The sequence below is a fragment of the Taudactylus pleione genome, unplaced genomic scaffold (assembly GCF_031769625.1).
Source record: "Taudactylus pleione unplaced genomic scaffold, aTauple2 ptg000019l, whole genome shotgun sequence".
Taxonomy (NCBI): domain Eukaryota; kingdom Metazoa; phylum Chordata; class Amphibia; order Anura; family Myobatrachidae; genus Taudactylus; species Taudactylus pleione.
Genome location: NW_028284421.1, coordinates 33,147,290 through 33,165,098, shown reverse-complemented (window position 1 = coordinate 33,165,098; position 17,809 = coordinate 33,147,290). Strand labels below are relative to the sequence as shown.

The 17,809-nt window shown below is 43.1% G+C and overlaps 1 protein-coding gene across 3 annotated transcripts in view; it reads right to left on the bottom strand.

The window, feature by feature from the left end:
* Window positions 1-2,072: 2,072 nt before the first annotated feature.
* LOC148540502 (uncharacterized) overlaps window positions 2,073-17,809 on the bottom strand; it is a 109,162-nt gene continuing 93,425 nt past the window's right edge. For 2 of the 3 annotated variants that reach the window (XM_088446703.1, XM_088446707.1), the window contains exons 3-5: window positions 9,922-10,119; window positions 9,482-9,652; window positions 2,073-4,840 (exon numbers count right to left, since the gene is read on the bottom strand). In XM_088446703.1, the coding sequence (XP_088302829.1) occupies window positions 4,365-4,840; window positions 9,482-9,652; window positions 9,922-10,119 (845 nt within the window). In that variant the 3' untranslated portion in view covers window positions 2,073-4,364. The remainder of the gene's footprint in view (window positions 4,841-9,481; window positions 9,653-9,921; window positions 10,120-17,809) is intronic. The other variant, XM_088446709.1, reaches the window with a different exon arrangement.

The window sequence follows — 17,809 nt, the reverse complement described above, 5'->3', positions numbered from 1 at the left end:
ATTTAAATTGCATTGATTTACTTTTGCAGAGCAAACAATGATTTTACCGTAGAGCCAGAACAGATGTCAAAATAAAAATTAGAGCGCAGATTCTGTGTGATCCTCAATATCCTGTATTTTTAGCGTAAATTCAGGGAAAGTATAGTTTCCTCTTGGGTACATCTCAGCACTAGACATTTCTGACAATCTGCAGCAGTGTGTTCACTTTGCAAAGCCAAGTTCTCTTTATCTGTTTATAGAGCATGAATGAAAAGAGGACCACACTCTGCCTGTCTCTCTATTATAGTGTTGCCAGCTCAGCCTGTCATAGGGCCAGGGCCGGTGCAAGGTTTCATGGCACCTTAGGCATTTCTTCAGCCTTACGCCCCCACCCCCACCCTTGATAGTTACACAAGCCCTTATACAGTGCCCCCAGTAGTGCCCCTTATACAGTGCCCCCTGTAGTGGTCCCTCCTATGCAATGCCCCCGGTAGTGGTCCCATCTATGCAGTGCCCCCAATATAATGCCCCTTATACAGTACCCCCAGTAGTGGCCCCCCTATGCAGTGCCCCCAGTAGTAGTCCCCCACCTATGCAGTGCCCCTTATATAGTGCCCCCAGTAGTAACCCTCCCTATGCAGTGCTCCCAGTAGTGGTCCCCCCGATGCAGTGCTCCCAATAGTAGTATCCCCCCCCAACAGTGCCCACAGTAGTAATCCCTCCCTATGCAGTGCCCTCAGTAGTGGTCCCACCAGTGCAGTGCCCCCAGTAGAACTCCTCCCCCCAGCAGTGCCCCTAGTAGTAGTCCCCCCATATGTAGTGCCTCCCCCCAGCAGTACCCCCAATAGCAGTCCCCCCCCCAGCAGTGCCCCCAGTAGTGGCCCCTCCAGTGTGCAGTGCCCGCAGTAGTCCCCACAGCAGTGTCCGTAGTAGTAGTAGTCCCCTCCCCCGGCCAGACAGACACACATACACGGGAAAAATAACGCGTCAATGCGTCTCTCCCATCACCCACTGCGGGAGACAGAAAATGGAGCTCATGAGTGAGCTCCAGCCCGGCTCCGGCAGTGGGCGCAGCAGCCGATGACACTCATCGGCTGCTAAAACAAACACACAGCTGCCAGCGCCGGCGGCTGTGTGTTTGTTACTAGTAGTGTAGTGCGGACTGCACTTATGTGCGGTCCACACTACACATCAATCCAGCGGCGCCCTGCAGTGGCCGGCGCTCTTAGACAGCTGCTAAGTTTGCTAAGTGGTAGCGCATGGAGCGATATTCTGCTTATACGCACACAACGCAGTTGCTATTATCAGCGATTATATGCAAATGTTTACAGCCTACCATAAGGACGCCTACTTCCCCTTACATCCGTATACTTTTGTAACATCGGACCCATACGCACAGTTAAGGCAGGTCAGACCTCACTCAGGAATTGCTTATTTCAGCGCACGCTATGAGGCCTCAGGCTGCATATGGTATCACAGTGAATAATTTATGCGTGCCCCTGCAATGCCGTCCCAACGCACTGGCACGCCTGAGTTCGGCCGACCACCCCCCTGTCACCACCCACAAACGGCACTTCCTGCCATGGGTCTGCGTAGCCTCTGTGATCACAGTCCCAATTGCAGTGGCTGGCTCGCGCATATGAAGAACGCAACAATTGGCCGATTGCATGTGTATAAGCAACTGCGATCCTTGCTGAATCAGGGTCCATAGGGAGGGGTTCTGGACTGCACACCCTAATAGTAATGAAAGGTGCCATCATGCTGAGATTTTAAAGTATCATACACAAAAAACAGAGTTGCAGATGCACTATGCGATCATTACTGTTCACATTTAAATTTAATAAATAGAATTTCAGAGGAAGTTTGCATATCAATGGCCAATGATACGGGCCTGCCCACCAGCGTCATGGTCACGTCATTGAGCAGGTCCCTAACACTCTGGGGTTCACATCTGGGGTGTAGGGCACCCCAAAAGACAGCTTAGCCAAAGACCTCCCCAGGGCATCACACGAAAAGAAGGGTGACAGTGAAGTGTTAAAGTATCAGGTGTGTAAAAGTAGCTAATAAGTGTTAAAATAATAATAAAGGTAAAATATGTGTGAAAAAATACATGTTTATTGTAATTTTACTTCAGTATACCATAGTAACATCTGTCAAAAAGGTCTAAAAACACTGAAGCAGCAAACTTTGTGAAAACCAATAATTGTGTCTTTCTCAACTTTTGGCCATGGCTGTACACTGATGGGCTTAGACATGGTGAAACAGGCAGCCTGTGCCATGCACACAGAGTAAAGCATTGACCAATAGGCAATAAGCGGGCCTCCAGGTGTTGTTGAATTACACATCTAAGCATGCCAGTTATAGCATGGTCAAATAGCAAAACTGTGGCAGTGCATGCTGGGACGTGTAGTTCTACAACAGCTGGGGGCCGCTTATTGCCCACACCTAACCTATAGGGTTTGTGCATAAACAGTGTTCTCTGTTGTGACATTTTCTGCAAAGGTGATTCTTATTTTCATGGTACATCTACTGCAAAGAGATTAAAGCCTCACTAACTTTATTCATGTTCTTCATTCCTAAATCGTGTTTCTTTAGTATAATGGGTTACAAGTCAGAAAGGAAATGTGTTAAGTCTTATAGAAATGTTTTAAATATTTTTTAATTCTTGAATGTATTTTTTAGGTCATATATCATTTTCTGTATAAAACATTTATAGAAAATACATATACGCCTATCATTCAGCGTGCAAATGAGTCTGAAAATGGAAGTCTTGAGCGCCATCTTGTGATAAATAGCCAGAACTTGGTGATCGTTTCAGCCTCCAGTGCCTGGTTATTCAGTGATGTACAGTATTTATAGATCCAGGAAGACTGATGTGATCCAGGAAGACTGATGTAACCCTTAGCAACTGAAAAACTAGAGCCATTCTATAATTTGCAATGTTTAGATAAATCTGTAATTTACTTAGTGAACTCAGAGCAGTTAAGTATAATTTTATTAATGAAAATATTGTTAAAGGGACAAAATAGGGAAAAAAAATCATTCAAGTAGTACAACTCAAAATACTCCATAGAAACTGTTTATCCAGTTTACAGAAATATAAAGTATGTTTGTTTTATGTACAGTGTGAATAAGTTGCCATATAAACAGGATGCAATGTCCCCATTCTGCATTACTATAGACATTCGTAGCATGGCACAATTTTTGCAATCTCTAGCTGAAATTTGTAGGTCTGCAGAAGTATTAGGACACGTCACACACAAGCATACCTTTTATTTCAGTTGTCACACTTTTACATTTCTCCCATTATTAGATTGACTTGTCTGTACCTATTACTGAGCATCCTCTATAAACATCAATTTAAGATTGAGCAAAAGAAATCCAGTCAAAAGTATCTGCTGTCATGTGCAAATAAAAGCAAAGGTGGGCTCCTAAATCCTGAATGCCTTTAAACATGTTCAATTGTCATCCCTTTCATCTCATTAGTTTCCCAACCCGCAAAAATTACATTTTGTTTAGGAGTATGACAGCAAAATAAATCTATCCCTTTCTATAAAGAACACCCTTAGCAGGCCAGGAAACTATTCAGAGAAGACCAAAGGGTATTAGCATAAATCTGCATGTTAGGGATCCTGACATGAGTCTGAAGTTTTTATGGGTCATGATACTTCTTACGCATTGAGCGTAACATCAAAACCACGTCAATGCAGTCTTCAATGCTCAAATCAGCATCTAGGGCTGTATTTAAAAAGCTGTGAAAAGTTTTTTTTATCAGTAAAAGGCTTTTTGACAGCTTCAGACTATTCAAGTAGCGGAATACATAATCTAAGATTTCCTCTGCAGTTTCCCAGTTTTCATCTAAATTCACTTTCCCATAAACAAGTATGGGGAAAGTGACCGGCCGGCAATTTAATATATTACTGCAAGCTCCACTTACCTCAGTTTTAGATGAAAGCATAACGCCATCTAAGGGTGGTATTATACTCATGGTCAAAAGTGATACAGTGCATGCACTATTTTGCACATGTGCAGTACAACTTAAAATTCAGTTGTTGACTGGGCATACATGACCTTATCGACTCATGCATGCCTAGTGTGCAGATAAGCATCTCAGTTAAATATGAACTTGTGGGCTCTCCTGCCCTTGCATGCGCTCTACTGACACGCTATCCGGGATCGTTGAAAAGCCCGACTGAGTGCTTTTAAGAAGTTTGTCGTTGGACGAGGATATGTAACGCATCGGGAGCCCGCAAGTAAGTAAGTATTTTTAATTTTCATCACTACAAAAATTGTAAAATGAATGTCACAAAGACAAGTGAAAAGTACCACTACCTATGGAAAAATAATTATAAATAGAGCCCCTAGTGTTTACTCTGCAGTTTGGACTACTCCTGCTGACCCTCCAGATTGGGTCTCCACCCATCACGAAACTTTAAGAATTTTAAAACATGAAGTCCATTCATTCCCAAACAGCTTTTCATCATCTCTGGGTCAAGGTCATATACAAGATCACCGTCCACTTGTGCTGTTTGAAAAGCTTCCGCATACTGGCTCATATTGAGACATTTCAGACATTCACACACTTGCTGCACAGTCAGGTTGTGAAGATCCGTCGGGATATCCTTGATTGTTGCAAAGGTTTTTGATTTCAGAGCTTCAGTCTTCACTGCACCTTGTGGCAGACTCTGAATCGGCTTTGGCTCTCGCTTAGGTTGACTTTCATACATATTACACTCTGCCTTGGTCTCTAGAGGTTTGATCTTCATATTGTTGACTTCACTGATGTCGATATATATTGGCTCAATGATGCTGTACAAGGGTTTTTGTGGCGACAGATTCTTTTTATCTAACATAAATATTTCTGTGCATGGAGAGAGAGCAATATGAAAGTAAATGATTTGCAGATTTGTAGTTAACATTAACATCTTTATCTACAATATATGAATTATACTATGTCAAACGTTTTGGACACAACACAAACTTCACCTATTACTGTACCATTTGTTTCCAAGAGGCACATCCTGTCATTGACTGTGTAATAAATACCTATTTCAATGTTTAATCCAATAGTTGGTTTAATATATTAATAATGTGCACCAAATTAAATACTGATAGTCTGGGAAACCAGGTTATTGAACATGGTTTAAAAAAAAAAAAAAAGAGTTGGTATTTGTTACAAATACAAATGTTAATGTGACTCCTCAACATTAATATGACTCCTCCCTTTTCCAAAATTGTCTCCTAAACTGGGAACACACTGGTGCAATGTCGGCCTGATATGTGGTTTCCAGCTGAACCGGAACAACGTATTGGGTGGATCGCTCAGTGTGAATGGCCAATATGCGCGCTTCCGTGGTCGTTAGCAATATCGTCTGGTCGGCCATGTTGCACGGCCAACCGGACAAACGCAAGGTAATGAAGGATGGATTGAGGAATCGTTCCGTCATTTATTACATCGTTCTGATGTGTACTGCGATTACGATATGTCAACCCATCACCTGCCACATTGTCCAGTGTGTACCCAGCACTAGATACAGAGAAGCTACAGTATGATATGGATACTCTGGGATTAAATTACTCAAATTCATTGTCTGCACTGGTTAAATGGAGTTGGTGGTTCAAATACTACTCTGAAGACCTTGCCAGCCACGCTCCCCCTTCAGTCTCTGAGTCATCCATTTGATCCATTCCTTGTACATTGCTTCATTTTTAAACTCTAGTCTGTTTATCATTCCTTTGGTGTGTCTACTTTGCATTTTTGTAAGTTAGTATTAAGCTCACATTGGATGTATACCCCTTACCTCCCCTCTATGTTTATGTTTTCCAGATTTCCATTTATTTAATACATATTTTGACTTATACATTAGATGATGCAACAGCAGCAAGATAGCTCTTTAAGTAAAAATTAATTGTGAAAAAAGATACGCTTAATTAATTTCAACCCTGTTAAATATCTGTATTGTACCAGGGTAAGGAAATCAATAGTCCCAGTTATGTAGCTGCACATTTCTACTGAATAGGGCAGAAAAACAACAAATTTTGCCCTTGGAGGCTGATTCACAGTTGCTCCAATCTGGCAGCTCTTAACATCTGTGTATGTCAGAGCCTGCATACACATCGCAGAACAACTTGGCGGCAATGGGCTCTTCGCACTTAAAATAAGTGTTACTTTCATGCATGTGCTATGGGCATGTAGAACAGAGTGCTGCGGGCATGTAGAATTACACATGTTCTGTGGCTGATTAAACCCATGTGAAATGGAGACTTGAAGTCATCCAGCCTCAGAACCTGAGTAATTCATGTGTCCAGTTTTAAAGGGAAGGTGGCAGCCCTAGCCTAGACTGATTTACATTCTTCTGCTGCTGCTCTGCTCTGTCAGTCCTTACATTGGCATCCTGATTCTCATCAAATCCAATCTAAAATACTTCTACTAACATACAATGCCATAAACAACACTACACCAACATACTTCTATTTACTTATCTCAATATATCTCCCAGCTTGAACTCTGTGCTCTGTGCAAGATCTTCATCTCTCATCCACATTTATTACCTGTTCCATATACAGTTACAAGAAGTTTTTCAGGCTGCCAACACTAAACAAGACTTTCTTCAAGCAATCCCAGAAATGTCACCTCTTCAGACAAGCTTATTGTCAGGTTCGCCGTGGAGAAATCTCCTTTGGTGGAGTGAAAGCTGAGGTCCCGGGTTGAAGGAGGAATCGGAGGCGTGGGGCCTGTATATAAGATCTCCTCATCCACGGACATCAGACGTTGATGAGACCAGTCCAAAGGCGCAGAGTCTAACCAGCCGGGAGGTGTTCACTAGTGACCCCCACCAATTGCGATATGGGTTTAAGCTGCACCCAACTGGCAGGTCACGGCCCTTTGGACTGGTGTCTGATACCATAGGAATAGAGACAGATATAAATGGCCCAGGAAATATACTTCTAAAATAAGCACCTGTACTGGAGATGGATACTTGTACTAGAATGCTGGTAGCACTAGGTGTCCTGCGATGGCAAGGAGAGCACTTGAGAATTGTACACTGGAGAGGAACCTTGACGCAATACTGCGTCAATAGATGCAATAAGTTGTATACCAGAAGGGGGTCCATGACGCAATGCTGCGTTGAGATAGGCACAGATAACTGGTACACCAGTAGGGGTCCTTGACGTAACCCTGCGTCGGAATCCGGTATTTGTAGCGCGCACAGGCCAGATAATAATGCACTGTTGCACGGGGAGTTAGTATAGCTGGCACACAGGCTAGATGTTCTGGACACACTGTTGCTCAGTGATATGACACTGGAATCACAAGGAATCTCTGCAGAACCTGGAAAGCGGTAACAGCAAGGATACTCTCGGTAGCGACAACGTTCCACATTCAGCTTCCTGCTGTCCGGAAGCCGGACAAATATCCTGCAGTAGCAGATCATTGGTGGACAGCATCAGCTGACCACCACCATGCTACCATTGGGTACAGGGTAGTCAGGTGATGTAAACTGTCATGGCTGTGCCCATGATGGGTGACTCAGGGCCATCTCTTCCATTGGGCTTGTTGGGCAGTTGCCCAAGGGCCTGAAGCTTGTAGGGGCCCGCCAACCTGCACCCCTGCAGCTGAGGCCAGTTGATAAATTTGTGATATTTTTATAAGCCGGCCGCTGGTGCACTGTATTCTGATCTAACCTCCCCCACCCCATCTCCCACGGTGACGAGTACTCACCTCAGTCCCAGTTTCACTTCATCCGCCAGCATCAGACCAGTCAGACAGAGGACCTTATTCAGAGGCGGCCGTACGGTCTACGACCACACGGCCGCCTCGATGTTTGGCCAGTGCGCATGCGCACGAGGGAGCCGGCTCCCTCGTGCGCATGCATGAGACGCGCTACGACCGACAGCGCTGGTCGTAGCGGGTCTCTTTCCAAAGGGGGCGAGCTGTCGATGTTGATTGACAGCTCGCCCCATTTGGAAGGCGGGCCGGGGGGGTGGCAGCCCAAACGGAGGCATTCCCCTGGGAATGCCTACCATTTGGGGGAGGCCCCACTGACATCACAAGTGATGTCAGTGGAGAGCTTCCGGCTCTGACAGAGCCAGAAGCTCTCCGGGGCTTACGACAAGTGAGACCCTACCCTAGGGTCTCGTCGTAAGCCCCGATGGTCGCGATGGTCTCTGACCATCGCGACCATCACCCAAGCTGTGAGTGTAAACTCACGGCCTAATGACCGCAACAGAGGCGGGCGGTCAGGATGCAAGTGGCCGCCCAGTTTCTGAGCGACCGCTTGCATCCTCCGACCGCCTCTGAATGAGGTCCAAAGTCTCTCTGCATGTGTGGGAGGTCTGATGGGCATGCAGGAGGGTTTAATTTTATTGACCATTTACATTTTTTTTCTGTGAATGGGTGGGTAGGGGCCTCAGTGCATTGCTTTGCCCAGGGCCCACACTGCTGTTAAGACAACCCTGTGGTGACTGCAGTAACCAAGGCACAGAACAGCTCAAAGAAGTCTACCTGGCTCTAAGAATAATACTCAGTGCGTCACCCTCCGCCACACCTGACGTCTGACTACACGAGAGATCAGGGGAAGCCGCGCTGAGGTGAGTAACGGCCGATCCTAGGCCGCAAACTGACACTTAATTTCCAGAACCACCCACTTAACTTCCATACACTATTCTACCTAATTACCTCCCCTAAGCTTGGAAGCAAGGCTCTCTTACATGTCTGTCTGTTATTACCCAGTCTCCTTTGCACTCCCAATTGTAAAGCACAACTGAATATGCTGGAACTATATAAATAACTGTTAAAAAATACATATATAGCAAATTGTACATTAACAAACCAAAGCTTAGATGTACTAAGCTTTGGAGAGAGATAAAGCATGAACCAATCAGCTCCTAACAGTCATCTTTCAAACACAGCCTGTAAAGTGACAGTTAGAAGCTGATTGGTTGGTACTTTATCTCTCTCCACTTTAATTCTCTCAAAGGCTTAGTAAATCTCCCCCCCAAGACTAATACCATTTTAATCAATGGTCTTAAGGTGCATACACATGAAACGATTTTTTTAACGATTTGTCATTAAAGAAGTCGTTATCATTCAATCGTTCAAAAAATAGTTCAGATTCTGAGTTAGAACAATGAACGATAATCATTCAAGCGCGCTCCCGTTTGTAGTTATCGTTCATCGTCCATTTCAGACTGTCCAACATAACGATTTTCATTAAGGGAAGGAACATTTTTCGTTCATCGTTGTAAAAATCGTTCATTACACTTCAAAAAATTGTTCACTTTTTCAAGGGAAAATCTGACAGAAAATCGTTGGTTACAAAATCATTACGTGTGTATGCAGCTTTAGTGTTGTAATTACTGTATTCAACTAGTTTCCCAAAAAGTTATCATCCAATGATACCTGAGTTCTATACACATCAGAGTTTTGTGTCAGGATAATTGACATGATCTGTAGTGGAAATGGGACACTATCAGGTTAATAATGCATCTAAGATCTTACCATCAAGAATGATGTTTCTGAAGCTGCCTTGAATTTTCACTTGTTTAGTCATCAAGTCACATATGATATTCCATCTCTCAGAGTTTCCATTTATAAATCCCTTAGCCACCACCAGTTTCAGCTCTGTCATGTACATTGGAACAGTTATTGGTTCTTCAGTAAATATTTTCCCTTTGTAATGATAAAACAAACAAAAATAATTTTATGATGTCACTTTAAACAATAATATTAACAGAGCATATTCCAATATGGCTCTTCTGTAATAAATACACCAAAGGCAATAATTACAAGTATATACAATGAACCAGTTATATGTCCAGTATTTTAATCATGGTTATATTGAATATATGGACTTCAGGGCAAACACTGCATTTAAGCCCCTGCAGCATGTAATGAGCACATCCCTCAGCTATATCATGCAATGTCTTTATATCATTCACCCTTTTCAATGGGATGTCCTAATAGAAAAGATTCTTCGTATATTTCTTGCAGTGTCAGCTCAGCAAGCATTTTATCTTGAGATGCCATATCTCCTTTCTCCTTATAAGATAAAGCCTTGGATGTTTGGATAGTGATAGGGAGGTCATACTTAGACAATACGCTTTCCAGGCTCATGGGAAACTGTGGTTGTAGTAGACCTGTAGAACAAACAAGTATTTAGAAACTTACAAAAGTGTGTTTTTATTTTGTCTTTTCAGCAGCTGAATAAGGGTTATATGGATCAAAACTCAAAACATAGGTCTCCAAGCCATCTAAGGCCCTCATTCAGACCCGGACGCAAGTGGCCGTTCGTACGTTCGGCGTACGTAAAAAAATATTTAAATTCAAGCACTCGCTCGTATTTTCGCTCGCAGCCAAACATCCTCCCCAAACTCAAGCGACCCCTCCTCTAACTAACGAGCGTGATAAATAGCGAGCGTACATCCCCGAAGTGGCTTGGAGGGAACGCACGCACAAGTACTACCCGGAAGTTGGACTGTCAGATTTCGATTAACTGCTCGTTTATTCTGCCTACCTCCCTCAATCGTATCATGCCAATCAATATATCAATTAGCTTAATTGTTTTTTTTGTTTTTTTTTAACACAATGCAATAAACTTTATTCATGTCCGTGTTTGTGTTTACCCGCAGAATACGTACGGCTTAAACATTCGCTTTTATTTGTCAAAATACATATTAGCCCCAATTAAACAATTGTTCTATTTGTTTTTCTACCCGCATATTTCCCGGAGTTCATTTCTTTATTTAAATTTGCTTACGCATGTCACTGCATCAAGCCTATCATAAGTCTCAAGAGATTTCTGGCCCTGTCGAACACATGACTCATACACTAACCAATAGAATTGGTCCTGTTAATTACCCAAATACATTAGCCAATCATACATTTTTTGGGCACTTTATTAAAAATGATTTTTCACAAATACATCATTGCCATCATGAGAGCCTCCGCATTCACCAGGCGCGAGCTGCTGGTGCTAACGGAGGTCATGGATAGGCGGATCACCAGCCAGCCTCCACCCATCACCAACCGCGAAAAGCGTTCCGCATATGCGGAGGTACGGGCCCGCCTGCGCTCCTTCGGCTCACGCCGCCAGATCGGGCAGCTGGAGCGCAGGTGGTCGGACCTGCAACGGCGGACGCCCCGCTTGCTGGCATGCTTTCGCATGCAGATCGCCGAAAGTAAGTTTTATGGACTGTGGTTTTCATGTTTGTCTTTGTGGCCCTAACTGCGTGTGCATGTTTTCCCTGTAGTTCATATTTATTTATTTTACTCATATCTGCGTGTGCATGTTTTCCCTGTAGCTCATATTTATTTATTTTACTCATATCTGCGTGTGCATGTTTTCCATGTAGTTCATATTTATTTATTGTACTCATATCTGCATGGCCATGTTTTCCATGTAGTTCATATTTATTCATTGTACTCATATCTGCGTGTGCATGGTTTCCATGTAGTTCATATTTATTCATTGTACTCATATCTGCATGGCCATGTTTTCCATGTAGTTCATATTTATTCATTGTACTCATATCTGCGTGTGCATGTTTTCCATGTAGCTCATATTTATTCATTGTACTCATATCTGCATGGCCATGTTTTCCATGTAGTTCATATTTATTCATTGTACTCATATCTGCATGTGCATGTTTTCCATGTAGTTCATATTTATTCATTGTACTCATATCTGCATGGCCATGTTTTCCATGTAGTTCATATTTATTCATTGTACTCATATCTGCGTGTGCATGTTTTCCATGTAGTTCATATTTATTCATTGTACTCATATCTGCATGGCCATGTTTTCCATGTAGTTCATATTTATTCATTGTACTCATATCTGCATGTGCATGTTTTCCATGTAGTTCATATTTATTCATTGTACTCATATCTGCATGGCCATGTTTTCCATGTAGTTCATATTTATTTATTTTACTCATATCTGCGTGTGCATGTTTTCCATGTAGTTCATATTTAATCATTGTACTCATATCTGCATGGCCATGTTTTCCATGTAGTTCATATTTATTCATTGTACTCATATCTGCATGTCCCTTTTTTTGGGGGTGATTAGAAAATGGTGTTTTTCGCGGATGTGTGTTGAAACTAACCACAATTTGTTTCACATCTTTTAGGGGCCCAGCGAAGACTACGCCGTCATCGTCAGCCCAGACGGCGCTCACGGCCACTCTCCCCAACCCCCAGCCGACCCTCCACAACCACAAATTCCCCTATTCCCCACTCCTCCCCAGCCTTCCACGACCCTCTGGGTGAAATTTCGGGGCTCCTTCCCCTCCGTCCCAATTCCCCCTCTCCTCCAACCAACCCTCTTCGAATTACCCCCTCCCCGGAATAGGTAATTACCCCGCCCCGATCGTTGGGGAATGGAGGCACCTCCGAGGAGGATGAGGGAGGGCCTTCTGGAGCTGCCGTTTTATCTTCCGGTATGTTTTTTGGGGGGTTTTGGTTTTGGCTTGTATTTTAATGTGGTTTCATTATTGTTGTATTAATCCCCACACTTTTCTCACCCACAGAGGAACAGAGGCGTCGGGCAGAATTAGCCGCCTGTGTGGCCCGTATGCGGCACAATATCATCGGTGTGCTGGTGGTCCTTGACCATATGTCGGTCCTCCTTAGGGACTAGTTTTTTTTTTTTTTTGCCCAAGTATAAATAAATTGTTATTTTCTAAGTAACGTTGTGGCTCATTCGTTTTTTAAAAATCAGAGATTGTTTACCCTGACATAAGTAGACTGTTCCTGCAAGGAATAGCAATTTTTGTCACTAAGATTGTGTGTTGTATTTTTATGTTAAACAGCCACAAGAAACATCTAACAGTAACAATCTCATTTCCCTTTTTTGGTGTAGTCACAATTAGATATTACTACATTTTACAGGTTCCTAGTTGGGGGGCAAGATGCTTAGGCCAATATTACGAAGCCAAATGATTGTACAGGATTCCTTTGGGTGTTGGTTTGGACCCTGAAAACATATTACATTTTAGCTCAACTGGCGTCATTACTGGATTACCCCTTAGTCAAATGTAACGTGTGTGAACCTGGTTACACTTGCTTGTAACGTTCAAAAAAAGGTACAAAATGTCACTCTCCAAACATTTATTCACAACATAACTGAAAAATCAAAGTGGTCACTCACAAACAAAACACACAGTGATAATCACAAATACAACACATACCAACAAAACTAAAAAAAACAAAAACAAATCAAGAACTGGTTGACGAAGGACCATGCCAACATGATTCCACAAATATGGCGTTGCAATATGGGTTCCATAATATATCCCCAAAATGTCCACATACAGGTTTTTTAAGGGTAGCAGGAAGTAGTCATCGTTGGAGTGCCAAAGATTATGTGAAAAAACAGAAGATGGAGAAAATAAAAAAAATTAATTAGATGTTCTCAAACAAACCCTACCACATTAGGTATAAACACTGTTGTTTTGACAATAATTACCTAAAAAATCTGGCCACCACATCATCGCGTATGGCCCCCCCACATACTGACCTCTGACCAACCTCGGGGGGGCCATCCTCAGGTAAGGCATCCTCTGGCTGCATTGGGACACCACTCCTTATGGCGATGTTGTGAAATATCCCACACAGGACCACAATTTTCGAAACCATATCCGGCAAATACATGAGCTCGCCACCAGAGCGGTGGAAGCATCTAAATCTGCCTTTTAAAAGGCCGATACAGCGCTCCACCATTTGCCTGGTAGCTGTAAGTGCGGAATTATACTCACTTTGTGGCCCTGGCATGGGAGACAAATAAGGAGTGAGCAGCCAGGGCGTGCAAGGGTAGCCACTGTCTCCTGTGAAAAAGAATAGACAACATCAGGATCACTCTGTATGAAGCTTAACATTGTTATGTACTAAAGGTCTCCACTTACCCAGAAGCCACGCATCACCAGCTTGTAGGTTGGTTAATTTGTGCCTTATCCCTGATTGCCGGATGACGAAGGAGTCATGAGCACTTCCTGGTAATTTTGCATTCAGGGACAGGATCTGGAGGGAGGCATCACATACCACTATTACATTGAGGGAGTGATAGTGTTTCCGGTTTCTAAATATTGCCTCCAGCCGTGCTGGAGGCTGAAGTGGTATGTGAGTACCATCCACAACCCCTATGATGTGTGGGAAGCCAGTTATTTGGTAAAAATTGGTCTTGGCCACACTAAGGGCACCCATATCCAAAGGCATTTGAATTAAATGATGGAGGTGCTTGAAAAGTGCCTCCATCACTGCCCTCAGGATCCGGGAAAAGGAGGATTGTGATATGCCCGCCACTATTCCCACCGTTGTTTGAAACGATCCTGAGGCACAGAAATGTAACACCGCCATAAATTGCGTAAGTGGTGGTATTGCTGTAGGACTGTCAATTTGCCGCTCAAGATCACTCTCTATTAATGAGAGAGTGTCTATGATGATTTTGGGAGGAAGACGGTAGCGTCTTAAAACCTCATCATCGGGCATTCCAAAAAGGGTGACACATGTTCAAAATATCTGGGGCCTTGCACGCCTACGATGCCTACGCCTGGGACGAGATTGAGGTTGGTCGGCTTCCGGGAGCATGGCCAGAACAATCCGACCCAGATCAACCTTAAATGGCAAGATTTGAATGTAAGGCTTTTTAAACCCCCAAAAAATTAAAATTTTCACTTAGCTTGAAGATACCATCCATTGATGCTTACATGCCGGGGTATTGTCATGATATGTGCAAACTGGAAATAATCACAACATAAATATACATAATTTTATGCTGGCCATTTCTGAATCCAAATTTTAAGCAAGACAAAACATAAAAGGGGAGAAACACACATTTGGGCAAAGAGCAAAATGACATTGCGCACACTACGTCAAATTGAGGCCAAATGTAAGCAACAAATGCTCCAGAGAAAACACAAACAATTTTACCGGATGAATAAGCATTTCACAAAGCGCTAATTAGTTCGCAAATACAAGTCACAATAGAAAGTAATAAAAATGCGCTAATTAGTTCGCAAATACAAGTCACAATAGAAAGTAATAAAAATGCGCAAATTAGTTCGCAAATGCAAGTCACAATAGAAAGTAATACAAATGTGCTAATTAGTTCGCAAATACAAGTCACAATAGAAAGTAATAAAAATGCGCTAATTAGTTCGCAAATACAAGTCACAATAGAAAGTAATAAAAATGCGCTAATTAGTTCGCAAATACAAGTTAAAAAAACGCAGCTAAAATAAACAAAAAGTAACACAGATTTCGTATTTTGAAAAACAAAGGTTACATGTGTTTGGCCAACCAAAGTTGCGTAAAGACAAACAAGAACATTTACAAAACAATTTAACAAATGAACTTACCAAGAGATAATATATAAGAATCCGGATCAAAAGGTCTTTGGGGCAGAGCCAAAATAAAACCTAAGAGAGATGAAATGACGGCAAAAAAAAATTAGAAAATTCTTAAACAGAAGGAGACACAAATTGACCCAAAGTTAGACTTCCCAAAACTTACCAAAAATGGAAACGACCAAAAAAATTCCAACCGCAAAAAAACGAACGCAAATCAAAAAAAGAATATATCCAAAAAAACTACTTCCACCAACGCAAACTCCTACACCAGCCAACAATCAACTCCAACCAATGTAACCTCCAACATTCAAAAAACGCCACCTCGACTCGAGACGCCCCAAGCCATAAATAGTGTTTCGTTTCCCGCACAAATTAAGGAGGGATCATAGGAACGCACAATCAATGATGCAGCCGCAAAATAAGGACGCATGTATAAATACGTCACGAGCCAAAAAAAACATTCTGGTGTATTTCTTGTTTGGAGCTCAGACATGGCTACAGACCAGGGAAACAATGGACAACTGTCTGGCGGTAAGTAGTTCAGGCATTTTGACTCAATGATTAATTAGAAACATAATATTGTGGAAGTTGTGAAGTTGAGAATTCTCCAAATTTAAACAAATAGGTGAGGAGGATGACATGGAAGAGGCTGCTGGGCCCAGTATTCCGGGCAAAGCTGCCAAAAAGAAAAGGCAGCCACAATTCACAAGAAAGGAGATGGAGGTTTTGATTCAGAAGTGTGTGGACATCCTGCCACAGGCAGACAGGAGTATGAGTTCAAGCCAGAAGTGGAGAATGTGGGAAGAGGTAGCCGTTGAGGTCAATAGGGTGGGTGATTATGTCCGTCTAGCCCGGGATGTCAAACGGCGGTAAGTAAACACTTGACCGCCCTAAAAACAAAAACAACAAAAAAATAATGCTTCCTTTTTCACCCACAGATGGCAAGACTTCAAATATCGCCTGAAACAAAAAATGGCGGACAGGGCTAGGCATGCAAGGGGGACAGGTGGAGGTCCCACCCCTGTGTCATTGGAGTTGACTGATTTAGAAGAGCTGGCACAGGGGTGTGTGCAGGCTGTGGAGGTGTTTGGCGTGTCCAACATGGATACGGACATGCCAGACTTTGCGGCTCCTCATGTTGTCCCAGGTAAATATTGTGATGTCACCAACTCTGAAATGTTATTGTGCCAATATGTAGATTCTAATGTGACTCTTTTCTCATTTTTCCAACAGAGACACAGGCGGATGAGTCTGCTCCAGAGGGGAGCCTTGGCCGCAGAATTTCTGCAGGCTCTGCAGGGGATGAACCAGTACATCCGGCTGAGGACCCTGCAGAAGCCAGTCCTGGGCAATCCCCCTCGCAGGCAGTGTCCCTCCTCACAGAACTCAATTTTAAATCGGATTTCCATACAGAGATTCTGCAGAGGATGGACGCCAGTCTGGTACGGGTGGCTGAGGCCCTGGAGCAAAATGCTGCGGCCAACGTGACCATTGGTCAGGCCCTGGCGGATAATACCAGGGCCAACATCCGCATCGCCAATGCCCTGGAGCAGCTCGTTCGCCAGCACATGGTGGAGCCGACCTCCCTTCCTGCCGGAACATCAGGATCCTCCACCTCTGGCACAACATCAGCCAATCCTCCAAATGTGCCTAGCCCTGTGCCTAGTCCAGAGGCCACAACATCTGCCTCTGGACAGGCCAGCCCGATGACATCCCGGACCCGGTCTGGCGCCCTCCCTCTCCCAGCCAAACGGCCGAAAAACGGTGACAGCATTGGCTACTTTTCCCACACTCCTTCTGTGCTTGCCTCATATTCCTTTCTGGCCAAAACTTCCCTCTCCTTTCTTGTGAATTGTTTTTAATGTTTGCATTTACGTTTAAAAACAATTTATTGTTTGCACAATTAATAAATATTGTGGAATTAACACTGCCAAAAATGTTTGTGTTAAATATGTGCATTAATTTTTTTGGGGATACCAATAAATTTACATCAAATGTACGACTTTGTATTCTGACATTATTGTAAAAATGGGTTACATTTAATCCGGGCCCACAAGCCAACAACGTTCAACCTAAAAAATTACACATTTGAAAAAAAGGGCTCGTTAAGGAACGTTTAAAACATTACCTAAGGAGGAAAAATCACCTTGCAAACACAAAATGAGGCACCAAACCTAAACATGATGACATTATTGTTACAATAGTCCAAAAACAACACATTGCGGCCAAAATACACCCCCACAAATGTACGCTAATTGTTTGTGTAATCCAGACATTAGCAGCTATGATTTCCACCTGCGTTCGGTTTTGTGCTATCCAAAAAAACTGCTTTCCAAACACATACCAAGCCGGTTTTCAATCCAACACTAATTGATTTTCTGACAAGCCGTGATTAATCGATGCAACACCGTGGAGTTCCGGGACGGAGGAGAAGGCCATCGCCACTGTGGTCGAGTTATCCAGCCCCTAAGCTGTGCGA